At 32.5% G+C, this 18,176-nt stretch overlaps 1 protein-coding gene and 1 long non-coding RNA gene across 3 annotated transcripts; one reads left to right on the top strand and one right to left on the bottom strand.

The window, feature by feature from the left end:
• Nucleotides 1-6,779: 6,779 nt before the first annotated feature.
• Nucleotides 6,780-17,875, bottom strand: LOC132950883 (alpha-tocopherol transfer protein-like). 2 transcript variants are annotated; one of them, XM_061022485.1, is made up of 7 exons: nt 17,726-17,875; nt 12,456-12,605; nt 10,788-10,947; nt 8,859-9,126; nt 7,715-7,825; nt 7,542-7,644; nt 6,780-7,458 (listed from the first exon to the last, which is right to left on the bottom strand). In XM_061022485.1, the coding sequence occupies exons 2-7, from the start codon at nt 12,592-12,594 to the stop codon at nt 7,307-7,309; spliced, it is 933 nt and encodes a 310-aa protein (XP_060878468.1). In that variant the 5' UTR covers nt 12,595-12,605; nt 17,726-17,875; the 3' UTR covers nt 6,780-7,306. The 2 variants fall into 2 exon arrangements, with proteins under 2 accessions (XP_060878468.1, XP_060878469.1); XM_061022486.1 differs by lacking the exon at nt 17,726-17,875 and adding an exon at nt 12,765-12,915.
• Nucleotides 13,291-15,068, top strand: LOC132951283 (uncharacterized). Its single transcript, XR_009665322.1, has 3 exons — nt 13,291-14,228; nt 14,359-14,667; nt 14,730-15,068. It is a non-coding gene; the product is annotated as an uncharacterized LOC132951283 (long non-coding RNA).
• Nucleotides 17,876-18,176: the final 301 nt, after the last annotated feature.

Raw genomic sequence — 18,176 nt, 5'->3', positions numbered from 1 at the left:
ACTTTGTCCTAGAACTTTGAAATCAGCACCAAACGAAAGCTAATGATTAGCCAGAATTTGCAAGTCTGTTTTTAGAATCTGCAAGTCATTCAGGCGGTCTCTATAAACTTTTAAACTTGTGAATTTGGCCCACCTGTTTTGACCTAGCACTTTGAAATCAGTACCAAACGAAAGCTAATAATTAGCAAAAATTTTTAAGTGTGTTTTAAATTTTGCAAGTTCCCCGTACGACTGGTACGAACTTTGAAGTTTGGAAGTAGGCCCACTCAAGTTGTCCCAAAACTTCAAAATAGATATCAAACAAAAGCTTATGACTAACAAGTATTTGCAAGTCCATTTTTAGAATTTGCAAGTAAATCGGGCGGTTAGGAAGAGCTGTCAAAGTTACGAAGTAAACCCACTCAAATTGTCCTAAGACTTTGAAAATGGTACCAAACAATTGCTTTCAATTTGGAAGTCCCTACTTAAAATTTGCAAGTCATTCAGGTGGTCGCTATGAAGTGGCCGCTTACTTTTGAAGTTTTGCAGTTATCGTGGTGTTTTGATCTGAAACTTTAGTTGGCCTCCCGACTTTACCCATTCTAATAAATCTACTACAAACCCATGCCAATAACTAATTTGCCACATGCTTTATGAAATTTACAACCCCATACTTTAACATCTATGGATATATTTTATAGCTGGTCCCCGACACAAAAAAGTATATTTTTAAGAAAAAAATCTATATTAATTAATTAAAAATATTTGAGCCAAGTAAAATATGTTTATATTATATTTCATACATTTATTTGTATAATTTATTGTATTAATTATTTATTTGATAATATTATGTTATAACTACAAAATAACTAATAAGAATTAATAAGAATACATATCAATAAATAGTAAATACATATTAAATTCATCGTACATAGTACACACATTAATATACCTTATATAATGTTTAATATGCATATAAGCTACACTGTAGGCTGAACTCCTATAACACTGTGTAACGTTATGGTTACTGACGCCCTAACAACATACCATAGGTCACCAACCTACGACCCTTAAAACACCATACTGGTGAGGAGGTCGTAGGATTTTCGAAATCGGGGTAAAAAGGTAAAACAATAAAAAAAAACAAGTGTTAAGTTCAAATAACTGGGGAGATATATTTAAATTAGTGGAGAAAGCTCACTGGCGTAAAACTCCAGCAGCAGAAAATTAACATAAAAACAAAAACAGTTTCGACGGGAGCTTACGTCAAGCCATATCACATATGTATGAATATCATAATGTATATACAAGAACCTCATGAGGGGCCCGTCAGTCCTGTGGACATCGCAAATCCAGATGGTTGTAAACACGCAACACTATCAGTGTGATAAATATAAATATACTAAATAGTAAATAATAGTTTTTCTGTAGGGAACCCCATTAGTGGTCGTCGGTCCTGTGGACACGATCGGACAATTACCGCCAAAATAATACATACACACAATATTATTGTGAAAAAATTAACTCGAAGCCGGCCAAGGCATACAAATAAATACAAAATTGTACATTACCCAATGGAGGTTTACGCGCCTCCACAGCATTTACCCTCAAATCTTGCCCGTCGGCGAAACTCACCGCGGGAGGGATTTCTTGGTGTATTATTCCATAGTATAATATACGTACATTTTATTCAAAACAAAAAAAAAATACCACAAGATTGAGCACACGGTAATGACAAACAAAAACCTTAGCTGGCGTACAGTAGTGGACTGTAAAAAAATATATATATATCATAAGACTAAAGGCTAAGCGTGCGATTGCATCGTCAGGGGAAACCAGTAAAGTGGTGGGAGGATTCAGATATTGTTCCCAAGACACCGTGCAGTGAGAACACAACACCGGGCAAGTAGACTACGACACCGGTTCGGGGTGCCGGTAAGATTGTCGAGGTGCACAACGTTGCGTTACAATACTGTAACTTACAACATACATAAATAACGAAATGTACCTAAAGACTAAACGATGAAAACTGCAGATTTGGTTCCAAAATTCAAAACGGCGAGCGTAGTACAAATCAAAAACGCGGTGCAAGAAATGGTATAATAATATTTTTGAAACCCTTAATTAGGGGTGATAAGATATGGATCACTGAGTAACTTCTAAATTTTAAAAGCGAGCTTGCGCATACTTAAAAATTATTGTCTTTTGTTTGAAACCAGTTTTAAAATTTTCCATCGAAACGGTTGGCCCAAAATTCCTAGCTTCAAAAACTAATGGTGGCCACCACAGTGACTTTCAAATGTTTGTTATAATCATTACCTTTCGTTTGATACCCAGGTCTTTGAGAAACAATAAGTGTACTTATAAAGAATACTTTATACTTTAGGCGGACACAGCCTTCAATTTCTGGTCGAGCCTGGAACAATAATTATAGTGCCATATTGCCCTAATACTTCGGCAATGATTTTAAAATTGTTCAGTTTATGAAAAGTTTAAGTTCAAATCAGCACTTGTTTAAGTTGCTGTAGTGGGTTAAAATTGTATACGGTTTAAATTTGAGCTAGATAGAATAATAAAAAAAAAATTTAAAAATACTACCTAGAAATATGTGGCACCCTAATGGCTAATTTACCTATAGGTAACATATTATTGTATTGCATACGTGAGACAGGCGGCTTAGTGGTCGGTGTCGGGTAGTGATGTTGCTGACCTAAGATCAATACTACACACCGACCTCGGTGGAATTTAACTAAGAATGCAATAATTAAAATGTTGGAACTCAGCCTTTTATAAAATTAAGTTTTATAGAAGTCGATAGTCGATCCATTATACCGTGTTCAAAGACGGAGGAGTCAACGAATTCGTGAACGCGCAGCGTCTCCTATTATTATTTATTAATACAATATTATAGTAACTAATCGTAAAAAACAAACGGTCAACAAACCTTGGGTCACGACTGAAAAAAATTCTACCACACTATAAGCCGCACAATAATATATTATTTTATTATTACACACGGTGTTATCGGTGCCGGTTTTCGTTGTCAGCCGACCAAAAAGCAATCAAAAACCATCATCTGGATTCTTGGAAATAGTGTCGACCGCCTGTTGCACGAGAGGGCAATAGGCTGACGTCTCGTCGACCACGCCGCCGTTCACTCGACAACCGACAGCGGACAGGCTACCGATTCGCCCGACGAAAATAAATGACGATGACAACCCGTTTAGTAGATAAAATTGATAGCATTTTAGGTATCTGTATACTTACGTGTGCACACGTATAAGCCGACTGTACGTTTGGGTTAATGTTCAAGTCGATGCACGTCTGTTGGTATTAATATGGTCGACAGTTAAACATATTTAATAAATTATACTGAGAAAATACCATATAGTAAAATTGTAAGAATGATATGCCGATCTTTTACATAATATTATATTGCGTATAACTTTACTATATTGTATTATTATATTATTATCATTTTTTTTTCTTTATTAGTTAAGCATCAATTCCAAAGGTTATTATAGCCTTACAAAAGTATTACATTTTTAGATTTATGTAATTGTCAAGCTATCATAGTTTATACTAGAGGCTTTAAATAAAAAAAAAAAATAAATACATTTTTACATTATGTTATGCTATATACTATTATACAATTCAATTTTTTTTAGATATAAAATTTTATTATGTTTTGAAACTTTGAAAATGGACCAATTGCTTCGTACAGGTTGTCCGGGTTGTTGAAGTCTTTCTTAGCTTCGTTGAAGTTTGGTCAGTGGATGATGATATGTTTGATAGAGTAGTTAGTATTGCATGTTGAACATCAGTCTTTGCCATAATAAGTGTTCGTGTATGAGTTTTGTATGCCCATTTCTGAGTCGATTAAGAGTTACCTCATTTTTTTCTGTTTAGATTCTTATTTCGGCCAGAGTTTAATAGAGTGCTTGATTTCTCTTAATTTATTTTCCGTGGTCGCGTGCTATTGTGAGTTCCACAAATCAATGCAGTATTTGTTTATATTTCTTTTTATATCTATGAGTGAGGAAAAAGGAATTATTTCACTGTAATTATTATTATATGTTGTTTTGGGTATTTATAAAATATCGAAATTTAAGATGATCTTGTTGTAAAATTAAATCTCTGTGCTCGTACGGAGATGCACCTCTGATTGGTCTGCAGGCCTTGTGGGTAAGGCTACGGCCGGTTACCCTAGCTCAGGGATATTGCAAATATGGTTCATAATATGGTTAAAGTGGGTACTTTGCCGAATCCCAATTCGCCAACAACTCAGTTCGCCGACAAATATACCAGTTTTTAAATATTTTAAAAATATTCCCATTTCGCTGACACTCTAATTTGGCCGACGTCTTGGTTCGCCGACAAATTATACCGGTTTTATAATATAGATATAATTGTCCCGATTCGCCGATAGGTGACAATAATTTTATCAAAAACGGATATGACAGCGATAATATTATAGTATGTTTTTCCACGCACCAGATCCATGGGGGAGTATATACATTGGTGAATTAAGTTAATTTAAAACTGTATAATTATTTTGTTGTTAAAAATTTATAAAATGTTCAACTTTTATAGCTAAAGATTGAAAATTTAAAACAAGTTTCCACGTAAATAGATTTATATAAATTACTTTATTCACAATAATATCATCAAATATACTATTAGTAATAGGCCGACTGAGCACTGTTTTTGTTCAGAATCGTTTTTAATTTTTTTACTTTGAAAATAACGGTTCATTTTATATAAGCTCTATATAATAGTATCCAAGTTGCGTCAACAAAATAGTACACATCTGTTATTCAAACAATATTTAATGGTAAACAGGAACAAAAATAAAATAAAAAAAGGTGGGTAAGTGGATGTCACTCTGCTGTACAGTAGGTTACAAGTGGGTCACTGTAATGGATTGTGTTAAATTTGAATTCAATGATATAATATCATTGTATAAGAAAAACGATTCTGAGCGAAAACTGTCAGTCAGCCTATGATATTACCAAGTATATTTGATGATATTATTGTGAATAAAGTAATTTATATATAACCTATTTACGTGGAGCCTTGTTTTCAATTTTCAATCCTTAGCTATAAAAGTTGAACATTTTATACATTTTTAACTACAAAATAATTATTAAATTATAAATTTTGTCAAAATTTGAACTTTATATGCTTATTATTTTCAAAATTTTATCGTGTATAGAAAATGCTAGTACAAACATTCATTGAAGTGAAATTTTTAAGTATCTACAGTCATATGTTTTTTAATTACTACAAAATAAGAAAATCGTTACATGAGATATCGAGTAAATATCAAATGTTGTAAAAATATGAATTTCAAACGCTCATAAAAGTTTAATCGGATTTTCTCGTAGATATTTTTTTTTTTTGATAAAGGTAGACAAACTTATGAATAATCTTGTATTACATTTTCAAATCTTAGATTTAAAAAAAAAATTTTTATGAATTCTCAACTCAAAATAATTTGCTAATTTTCGTGATTTCTCCGTATTTTGTAAAAATTTAAACTTTAAATGCTTATAAATGAAACTGTGACTAAGGGTTCTTAATTTTTTTCATCTGCCTTTGAATCAATAACCTAGGAGAATTCTATTAAATTCTCAAGCCTTTTTAACCAACAAATAAAATGTTATTGATATTTATAGAAAAAAAAACTAAAAAAAATGGAAACTGAAAATGTCGGTAAACAGCTCAATATGTCAAAATATTTGGAAAATGTTATGGTGTTTAGAAAATGCTAATATAAACATTTAGTCAAAATTACACGTAAGTACGATCATTTTTTTTTAGAGTTACACCAAAAACCAAAATCCATTTTCTCAAAAACAGATTTTGCGTAAAAATTCTCGTTTTTCCTCTTTTGTTTTTCATGTCACTTTTGAAAACTACTGGGAAATTTTTACTTTTGATATCAAATTAATTTAAAATTTTTAAAACCCTTATAAGTAAGTTTGCAGACCAATAAAAAAAACTAACTCATGTATTTGATAAAGAATTAAATTTGAATTATAACACCCGTGTAACTATGTATATTTGTGAACAATTTTTTGGCTTATCGAACAGTCTGATAATAGTGATAAATGATAATAATATGTCTGAAATCCTTTGTCACGCACTTTCTTTATTCTGGTTTCACATATTTCGCTTGAAATAGGTCATTCAAAATTTAAATACTTACAAATTCTTACTTTTCATACTTTCTACCTAAGTAAAGCTTCAACAGACCTCAAATTCAATCACCCGCAGTTGTGTATCTACCCTAAATATTATACAATATCATGCGTGGGATATTAATATTATATTTTCGTACTGGTAATACATGATAATGATATGATATTATATCACCGTAATGCTAAGCCCACCCAGTGATTAAAATATTAAAATAAACATAGTACACGGTATACCATAATTATTACCTACATTCTAAATCGTGGCGGTAGATCGAATATTGCATGAATGCCGTAATATTTATTTAAACTTTCAAAGTGATACAAAATATTCATCTTTGTAATTAGTTACTGATAACTTAGGGCCCTTATTAAAATAGTTGATTTAAGGTTAAAGCGCGGAATTTGGCAGGTAAAATCAGTGGGTTAAGCGTAATCGAAGTGTAATCGACTATTGTAATACGGGCATAAATGATTTGAATCTAATATTCTATTCATTTAAATTGAACCATAAGTGTTATCATATTCAACTAGGTACATGACTATATATTATTAAAACAATTCAGATTATAAAATAAATTTTTTAATTATATGCAACCATAGAAAGAAAGTTGTCGATTTATTTAGTTTCATTACATTTATAGTCATATGAAAAAAAATACATATAAAATATGTTTGTAAGTATAAAATATTAATAAAAATATCGATCACAATATATTTGCTCTTATTTGAAATTGAATACAAAAAACATTTAACTAAAAAATAAACTAGGCATCCTTATACAATAATAACAAAAATTAAAATATGTTGAAGTTGATATTGTGATAAGAAGTGCATTATTCTACAAACATATATGTATAAAGTAAACATTTATTATAAAAACAAAATTATTTATAGGATTATTTGAAAGTTCTAAAACCTAGAACGCATACAAAAAAAATTGTTTAATAGCTTTGGTTTCAAGGAAATTGCATCAAATATAGTCCAAATTATGTGAAATCTATATTCAAAAAAAAAAATTGTCTAGGCTACCACCCAGCTTGTGAAGTGTTCACATTATTGAACAAAATAAAAATATGCGTAAATCGTATAAAATTTATTTTTTAAGAACGATGTTGATGCTGCATTCAATCGATAGAAAGTTGTTTGAAGGAACCTTCCATTCCGAACAGATCGTCGTGTGTCTTCGGCTTTCCAGGGCGTCGGGACTCGTCGGCTTTGATTTTTTCTTGGTCCTTGAACCAATCCTTGTAAGTCACCATTTTTTCGTACCATTGACCTAAATTCACAAAAAAAAAAAAAAACCAAAAATATATTTTTATGTTCTATATAGCAATGTTATGAATGATTATTTTCAGTTACGGTTAATGTCAGCGATTGGTCCAGCTTTTCCTCCATATTCTTCTGGAAGCATGTCCCTTGGTACAAATTCGTTTAATGAGTCTAACGACGAATGCACATGGATCTATATAGGGGTCAAAAAAATAGATTAAGGATACAGATCATAATAATATACAAATATTATATTGCATTACCCTGGTACGTATTTTTTCTTTGAGGAATGGTTTCACAAAGTTGATGATTGTATCCACAAGTGGTGAAACATTTATGACGTGCACTTCCTTCAATTTAACTGGATATGCTTCCTAAAATATGTACAAAAGTCAAAAATCGGTTAATAAACGGCATTGAATTTTTTTTAAATAAACTCTTTTAAAAAGGTTACATGATTGTTTTGAAAATAATAAAATAAAATTAAATTGGATGAGTAATGACTAATGAGTATAATGTATATTGTAGTAAACTAGTGGATCACCTAACTATAGTAAGTTATTTAGTATGTCTAAATAATGGTAATAGGTTGGCTAAAAATGGGTTACCAAAGACTAACAACGCAACTCATGGATGTTAATAATATTATATATTAAAAATATCATTATAATAATTTATAAAAGTTGTATCATACAACGACTCGGCAATACAATATGGTCGTATTATGAAAAGGTAGTAGAAATCGTTACGCATTGCTATAGTCTCGATCAAATTAGAGTAAAACACATTTTACAGAAACACTTAATAGAGTCTAGAAAGTTTTACATACAAAGTTATGATCGAAGTGGCGATCTATTCTTATTTATTCCTAATGAAATTGTTGGTCTGTTATCACCTTAAGTCATTAATTTAAAACGTTGATGAGTATATCATTTGCATTTAGTAAAAAATATGTTTTTGAATGTTGTAAACCCATATTTTTTTGTATCACTATTTTGACCGGAAAGTCAATAAGTTCGTAATATGAATCTCGTCACAAATATTTCGACGCATACAATATAGTTATTAATACGATTCATTATAAAGAAACTATAATTCATTGGATTATATCATATATTACAGCATTTAAAAAACAATACTCCTCTGAATCGGATCATCGCTATTATATTGAAATACAAGGTCAGTTTACATAATTTCTGTCTATTTCGGTTCTAAAACGAAGTGGATTTCTCTTCCCTTCGAATACCAGAAAACAATTTAATATACGTTACCTAATATTTTATTAGACATATATTATTATGTTTCTCTACGAACTAAACCGACAGACAATTTTAACGTTGTCAAATTTAACGAGCTTGGCACAAAATGATATTATTAGGTATAACACGTAATTTAAGATGTACACACCTGTACACAGATGAGGAACTTTTTGATCAGAGATGGTGTAAACTTGGCAAAGTGGTTGGCGAAATTCTGCGGTGTGGCCACGCTGGCGTCCAGAATGTACACGTCTCCGGCCACGCCGACGTGTTCCTCCTTTAACCTTATGTCGCCGATCATCAACACCACTTTCATACCTTCGGCCACGGTCGCGGCCATCTGTTCCAAATCCACACCGCTCATCATGACCACGCGGCGTCCGTTCGGCGTTAAACCCGGAAGTGGCGGTACGTTTCTGAAACATATGACGAAACGTGAAATATGAATAATTAAAATATGGCGTGTTTAAGATATTTATAATATTAAAATGGACATCGCGAGCTCGTGAGTCCCGAGTTATGTGTGTGTTTCTAATGAGCCCTGCACTTTGTCCAAATAAACTGGATAAACTGTAAGTTGTAAAGCTCTGCGATTTAGAAATTTGGAAGTTGATTTTTGTAAGTTCATTGATTCGAAGCCATGGCCAAATTTAACTGAGGAGCTAATTTTACATTACGACTCTAATTTATCCAATTTACACCAGATAACCAACTTACAAATTACTTGAATATTATATAAGCTCTACGACTTTTGATAATATTTTTCCGGTGTCAAAATACGAATAATGAAATTGTGATATGGCGCGTTAAAGAGATATTTCATAACAATATGTACATCACGATCTCACGGGCCCCGAGTTAAGTGCGTGGTTCTAATGAGCCCATTTTGTCCAAATACGCACTGGATAAACTGTAAGTTGTAAAGCTCTGCAATTTTGTAAGTAGGTAATTGAAAATTTGGAAGTTGATTTTTATAAGTTCATTGATTCGAAGCCATGGCTAAATTTAACCGAGGAGCTAATTTCATACATTACGACTCTAATAATTAGACAAATTATATTTCCAAATTACACCAGGTAACCAACTTACGATTATTTGAATATTAATATAAGCTCTACGACTTTTAATAATATTTTTTCGGTATAATTTGGACAGAGGCCAAAAGTGGGGTGAGACTAAAATTGTGTGAAGTTAGCAATAAAATGCTAACTTCACACTCATCCCAAATCGAATCAAATATTGTAAATACGAAAAATTCAGTAGAACTGAAAAATACTCCCCCCACACACGCATACACGCCGTCATTAATTCGACTACGATAACTACAGTAAATACGCAATATTGCTATATTATTATATAATATAATGTGATGATACAACGTAAGTATATCCGTAAAACAGATCAAATCGTGTTGGTACATTTATATAATAAAATATACAGTCGAGATAGATAGTCTATAATGTATTATGATGTAATGAAATCGGAACGTTCGTTAAAATATAATGTGTAAAGTAAAAATGTGGAACAGAAAGTGCGTGTACAAAAAAATAACGCAACAATCGTGCGTGTTGCTGGTACTTACTTGAATAATAAGACTTAACGAAAACCAATAGTTTAAAATCGGACAATAGGCGTTTTAAAAATGAAATTAAAAAAATAAACGTGTCTTATACCTACGCGTTTATAGTTACGGAATAACGATATAATATAACATATTTAATTATTATGACACTTACCTATCGGTACACTGTTTCAACTGTCAACACTATATAATAATATGGCATTGTAATAATATTATAAATCTAACATTAGTAGGTACGTAAGTTATGTAGTTATATCTGTTTTTATAATATGAATTTTCGTTGAGCATAATTGCAATTATAGTTGTCGACGAATAATAATCACCGTCCAAAATGTATATAATATTATTTTACTGCGCACATCGTTGAAATTATATTTTTGCCTATAGTATATTACATTTTTTTTTAAATGTTTCAAATGCATTTAAAATGGAATACACATCGTAGTTTTTGAATCCCTTAAGTAGACTTCCAGATATTAAAATATAGGTACATACGCGACTCTCATCACTTCTTTGATTTCTGGTAACGTTGGGTCTCGGTTACTGAAGAACTCCGGTACAGCCGCTCTCATCGTGAAGTACATGTCCAATTTCCTCTTGGTCTTCTCCAGAGAGAACTTACATCCTCTGAGAAACGTCATGATGCGGGCATCATCTGGAAAATAGATAAAAAATAGTAAAATATTTGTTTTCGCATTATTTCCGTCGAAGAAAAAATGTTCGCTGGTATTAAAGGTGAAAATAAAGGACCTCAAAAAACTCAATAGACAATAATATAATATAATATAGTGATGAAAAAAAAGTTCATTATCTGTTCTAATATTTTACCAACATAAATAATAATTAAGGAACTATATTCACGCCTCATATTATAATATCGGTAAATCGATTATCTACGTTAATTTTCGTAGCATGCATATACGCATTTGTTAGTTTATTGTCCTATACTCATGTGACGTAAACGTACCTATATTTTATGTTCATTGGTTTTTAATTAAATATGATATTCATTGTGTTTTTGGTTTGAGTAAATCTAAAACTACTGTTCATATTATTTCATTACATATTTATTATAATTTATAATATAAAATTATGATATAAATTTACTTTTTACTTTTTTTTGCTAATTTATTATTTGTGTAATCAACTTAATAGCTTAACTAGTTAAAGTATAGCTATTGTATAATTTGTAACAACCTAAATTTCCAATTAGGTAATTAAAAAAGAATACGTTAAGTTGAAATTATATTTATACATTTCATTTATAACTGTAGTTTAGACTAATTAATTTTTTTTTTTTTAATCAAGTTGTATACGATATGGTTGTAAATAAATATAAACAAGTAATTAATGCTCTTTGATTTAATAATTCTATTGGACACAAACGCATGTAATTGCCTTAACCACTACAGATATAGTGCTCACTTTATTCACTGTTCAGTAAAAAGCAGTGGCGTAACTGGATAAAAATTTATTTTAATAATAATTTAATAATTAATTTACCATTGTAGGTTATCTACACCATAACCCCCCTCCCTCCTTTCAGTTTAGTCTTAAAACTAATTTTATGGGTTAGAAACAAATTGTAGGTAGCAGGTACTAGGTACTCACATTGTTTAATAGTATTAAGAAGTAAGAACCTACATAAGAGTTCATTAATAAAAACATGCTATAGCCTATAAGTAGTTTAAAAAAATTACAAATATTAATATTATTTACACATATTTTATTTTTGGTGAATAATAAATAATAACCAACGAATAATTATTTAATTACTTTATTAAATATGATTTTTGAGATAACATTGAATATACCATAAGATAAACCCAAAATAAATGTACTTTGATGAAATAGTTTGAGGAAAAAAATATTTAAATATTATAATATGTTAAATATATTGCATTCTTTTTTAACTTAAGAAAATTCAAAGTTTTATATTGTTGAACTCTCTGATGGGACCTTTGCTCCCCCCCCCCAAAAAAAAAAGTCAGATGGGTAAGTGCCCCCCACAATTACGACTCTGATAAGAAAAAATGTATAGAAATCATTTCAATCATTTTACGGAGACGTATAGAGCTACACGAGTCGATCATAAATTATAAATTAGATATCTATATATTAACTATTATCATAATACACCAAGGGGTGGACTGCGGAGCTTACCTTGAAATTGCGGCAAGTGTGGTTGCATACGTAACCATTCCTTGATGTGTTCTAGATCCTTCTCCCTGGTCGACACGTCTTCGTTGAGCTCGGTGCGGATGTGCCTTTGCATCTCCACGGTGGGTTGTACGAGAGTCATCTTGCTGTCGGCTGTACAGAAAACCACAAGACAACGATTACAAACTGCGTCAAACCGAAGTGATTATGGTGCGTATGCGACGGTGTAAAGATTAGATGTTATTGTGTGAGTTACGTATATAGGCGCGCAAATATTATGATAAAATAATATATTATTATTATTAGGTATACCTATCGTCAGCTCTTCCGCGGCGCGTGAACGAGAGAGAATAAAAATCGCTGTCGCGGAGTGAAAGAAAGACAGTTGTTACAAAAGTAAACCCGGTCCCCGAATACTACTAGACTGCCTGACTGCCAGCTGATACTGCTATAGGTTAGAGCTATCATGGGTCTAACACGTATCTTAGATAATAATATTATTATAGTAAGAATACGAAAGAGAAAGTCTTTGCGGCCGCGCTCGCGGATAGGTACATTAGATAGGTATGTACACGCTCGGGTATACGGCATGACGTGTTATGTGTGCGTGTGCGTGCGTGTGTATATTTGTGTGTGTGAGTGTGTGTGTAGGTACGGAAAAAAAATATGTAATAATAATCGTCCATTGCATAATGTAATGACCACAAAACCGACTAGGTCGCCACGGCCATATTATCATCGCGTACCTATACAACCGTCGCCGGACCCGTTGGGCAACACGTAGTCGGTGTAATAAAATATAATATTTTACATAGTACCTAATACGACATTATGGCTAGGTATATATAAATACGTATGTCATAGGTGCGCGATCACACTATACCGACGACGTCCGCGGGGGATGACCTTCCGCGGACGTTCCCAATTTTCATCCGGGCGCCCGTTTTTCCGTCGCGGTTCTGTTCGATGATATTCGCTCCGACGAAATGTCGCAACACGCCGCCAATAATAATATTACGCCTCGTAATAATAATAATAATATAATATATTAACAATGCAATATTGTAGTATCGCACACGTCTAATGGTGTGTCTGATGTACCAGCTACATTCGTATCGACCCTGAAACAGTCGGTGTGATATAGGTGGTGTGTAAATGGCTGGAGCCGATGACGATAATATTATAATATTATGTTGTCCTTCGCGAGCCGTTTGCACGGAAATGTGCTTTTCACGATGATCCGCGAAAGCCAGCCTATACTATGCGCGTGTCAATAGTTTTTAGTGTCCATCCGTCATAATATGGCTAAGTACATATGAACAATTTGTTTTATAGGCCCGCAAGAGATTGTCGAGAGCCGGAAGACTTCATCGTCCAAGGACTATCGCGGGTTATCGACAAACGTAGTTTACAATGATCACAGTCATACGGCGGACAGTATTTCAAAAATACACAATTCAATAGGTATTATCTTGAATAATATTTAGCTGAGTGTTTTTTTTAAGTGTTTTGCATCTTGTATATTTTAAATACAATATATTTGATTCTCGATGTATGTATTATAATGTCTTAGTACTATTAGTATTTTCGATAACGAGTTAGTCCAAGTAAACAATTTTAAATTTTCACCTCATCCAATAGCCATTAAAGAAAGGTTTCATTTATTCGTTTCAATACAATATAGTTTGTGTTTCTCGGTCATCGTTAAACGAATGTCATCAACAACCGGCTTCGACTTTCATGCTTCAAAATCTCATATTTTGTATTTACCTATAGGTAATCAATAAAATCAAATTTATTTTATCTCATTATTATATCAGCTTGTATTTTATTCGATGCACATTTAAGTATTGTATGTCTTGTATTCAAATTACATTTTTTCAAGTGTTTATCCCGTCCCTTTTAGGGTAGGTCCGTGCTATTCTTTTGCGATGGTTTCCTTTCGTCGGAATTCGTATACGACGATTGAAGTCATCCGTAAGAAAACCTCCAAAATTCAAATTTCATCCAAATTCAACGGTGTGTGGAAGGTGCTGACGATGCGACGTGTACATGCAACTTATCCGGAGGCGCAAAATTTTACGACCAATGCGGACGCCCGACGGGTGCAAAACGTAACTACAAAGTCTTTAACCATGGTTAGTGAACACCGTGTCGGGTGTAGCTTTCTATACGATTTGAGGCGCTCGGAGTTTACTGGCAGAACAAACCGAATGTATAATTTATTATATTCACAATATTAAAGCACGATATTATGTAAGACCGTTATTATTATAGGTACCTACAGCCTACGTATAGGTACGACGTCGTAATAATATAAGTGAACCGGAATCGTCGGTGCAACAGTGGGCACATCGCAACGAAAAGATTGACGTGTATAATTTATTGAAATTTTATGTACGGGCAATTATAACAATATATTATTATTATTATTCCGGGTGATCCATTTATAACGAAGAACACTCATAATTTCAAAAACTATTCACGTTTTTGAAAATACATAATTTTAAGTCGTTAATAAACAACATTTTTCTAAAAAAAAATATTTTTACTATTTTGTTTCGTTGTTATTTTTAAATTGTTAGGTTTTTTTATGACAACGTGCAACTCCTTATTTTAAAGCAGAATATTTTTGGAGTATTTTATACATAAAAATCTATTTTTTCCGAGTAGATTATGAGTTATAAGTATAGTAATGAGTTATAAGTAAGTATATCAGTTTTAAAGTATTGATGGACGGAGTGCAATTGCGGAGTATTGCAGAAAAGTTTTTGTCCACTTCTCCTCTCATCTAAATCTTAAAGACTATTAACAAATAAACTACTTATCAAAGTTTGGTTTTTATAATAGATCTAATTTACTCCGAATAATATTCTGCTTCAGAATATGACATTAAAAATGTACATATTGTCATTTAAAATAATGAAAAACTTTTAAAAAAATCGAAAAGTTGATAACGATAAAAATAGTAGAACATATTAGAATTTATTAGAATTATAATTTCGACACGTTGGAATGAACCACAAATCGGAGGATCGTTTTGTCGAAATCGGTGGCGGAAAACGAGCGGGGAAAAAACGAAAATAGCTTATGTGCATACAATATACGAGAGATAAGAACATAAAACATAATATTATAATAATACGGTGTGTTACGATGTCAACTTCCGTCGTACGCTAATTTAGGTCTACATCGACAACAACATCGCTCGAAAGACACGTCAACTGCAGCGATATAGGTATAATAGACTTATATATTATAACCCACCTGTAGTTATATATAAATGGTACCTTGCGGTAATAACCGAAACGAACCATACCCGACCAAGTACCTATAATAACAATAATATGTCATTATCGGGCCACGAGACTTACAGCCCATAATATGCATATTGTATTTTGTTTGTACTGTTTGTTATGTGAAATGATAGCAGCGCGTAAACATCCGTTTTTTACTACTAATTCAAATACCGAATGATTTTACTTTTTAGTGTATATATTATTTTGCATACTTTAGAGTTTTTGCATTTTTTTTTTGTCTTTATTTTGCTGTTTATACCAATGCCAATTGCCATAGTTAGTTAGCTTATTGCCAATTGATGCTACACTTTCACGCGTGAAAAGAAAAACTCCTGTTGGCGCATGTCGGTGTGATATTGACGAATTTATGACGATTTAAATTATTACGATCATTAAAACAATTTAATTCGGTGATTCATTGTCGATTATTACAAAATATATTCTCTAGTAAAAATAGTACAATAATATAATATTACACATCGTATTGTTTATTTTTATCATTATTATTTTATATATTTTGATGAACACCAGCAACGCCTATAATGAAAATTATTATTATTATTAGTTAATGCGTGCGTGCCTATTATACATTTTATTGTTCATCAATTATAATCGTACTAGTACTGCGAGTATTATATTTTTCCAGTTTATTTCAGTAGGGATACCTCGGAGTTATTTTCGGTCCAGAATTTATTACAGTTGGCCCGAAAATTATTTTTTATTTGAATTTTTTCTAGAGCATATATTCCTCAACTGGCTCAACTCACAGGTTTATAATATACGTCTTTAGAGCATGATTATGATTATATTAATATAGCGCGCATTTCATTATAAGCCCCTCGAGCACTGTTCATGATTTTCGACCAACCAATGGCGTTTGATCTTGAACTTTGCAACGTACGAAACACGTTGACGTGTGAACAATTGGGGACGAAAGTGTTTGTCGAAAACCATCGTAAGTCGTGTCTTTTCATGTATAGACCGCATTGTATAATAATTACCAGTAGGCGCGTCATTACCACATCGCCAGTTTCAATTATTACGAAACACAATAAATTATTAATTATTATTAATCTGTACGAAATCGCGTGTACGCATACTGCACACACAAACATACACACACACACACACACACGTCAGGTAATGCACTGCGTATGTATACACCGAAAATAATTAAAAACATACAATTTAAAAAAGTGTATTCCACATCATAGGTACCGCCGCTTCCGTGTGAACGGAGAAAGAGAAACTCAGTGCCTATCATGATTAACAATATTCCGTTCGTGTCTTTTTTATCGTACCTAGGTATGACGTTATTATATCCTCTCGGTACAGGAGCGTCGTGTTCGCTCCGATAATGTATTGTACGTATCGTGACGTACATAATAATAAGCATTATAAGGCACACGATTTACCGAAAACAATTAAAAAACGTTTTCGGAAATATGCGGAAAAACGACGAATAACAAATTCTGTCGGAAGATTACGCGTACAACATAATAACAGGTGGGTGGGGTGGCTCTCGTCGGTATAATAACCGTCGCGATATCAGATAATATTAAAATAATTGTCACGCACTTGTTATAACAACCTATTGTAATGCAACTATATTATAATATATTTATATAGTATAATAAATAACAATAATATTGCGCGCAAGTTGAAATCGTTTTATTCGCATCAAAATCTATCGAAGACGCGCGTGCGGCGGATAATATTATTATGAACCTGCTTTCACTCAACCGATAATATTCGTGTTCGATGACGACCCTCAAATTATCGGCATGGTAAAATAATAATAATATGTAAAATTTTCATTGAATTACGATTTTATCGTGCCCGCGTCGATCAAAACTTTTCAATTTTACTGTCGGTCAAACGACGGTAAACCGCAGACTGCTGCCATGCTAGTAATGCGCTTAAAACTAATTTAACTCGACCGTAATTATTGTCTTATTATAGTTTAATTATTACCTTTTATGAATTTCTTTGACGTAAATCTGCGAGTTTCTGCACTGTTTGATTACCGGATACTGACGGCGGTGGTGTTCCAGCGTGTTGTCTCACCGTGTGAGGACGACGGCGAAGTGTTGATCGGTATGAAGGTATATTCTGCCGTGGCGGTGCAGGCCGATGATAGTGCGACGGAGTAGGGAAAATAATATTAGCGCCCACGGGGGGAATGATGCATAATACAAATATATTTAATGATATCGGAGACTTTCACTCGCCTTGGGGGCAGCATAGACTTTACCGCGATTGCGCGGATTTTCGTCTATTGATAAATAATTGAATACCAAACATTTAATACGAACCGAGGACGAAAACGAAATATAATATGTATGGAATATTAATATAATAGTGTAATAGTGCGTTAACAACAGCAAATAATAATTCCACGACAAGTTTGTGTCACACGAGAGGT

Source organism: Metopolophium dirhodum, chromosome 8, assembly GCF_019925205.1.
Source record: "Metopolophium dirhodum isolate CAU chromosome 8, ASM1992520v1, whole genome shotgun sequence".
Classification (NCBI taxonomy): Eukaryota; Metazoa; Arthropoda; class Insecta; order Hemiptera; family Aphididae; genus Metopolophium; species Metopolophium dirhodum.
This window is presented reverse-complemented; position numbering and strand designations above follow the sequence as displayed.

Coding starts and splice junctions, on each gene's coding strand:
- LOC132950883 (XM_061022485.1), bottom strand. CDS start 12,594: ATGACTCTCGTACAACCCACCGTGGAGATGCAAAGGCACATCCGCACC. Junction 10,948..12,455: donor ACACTTGCCGCAATTTCAAG/GTAAGCTCCGCA, acceptor TCTATTTTCCAG/ATGATGCCCGCATCATGACG. Junction 7,645..7,714: donor AAGAAAAAATACGTACCAGG/GTAATGCAATAT, acceptor ACCCCTATATAG/ATCCATGTGCATTCGTCGTT.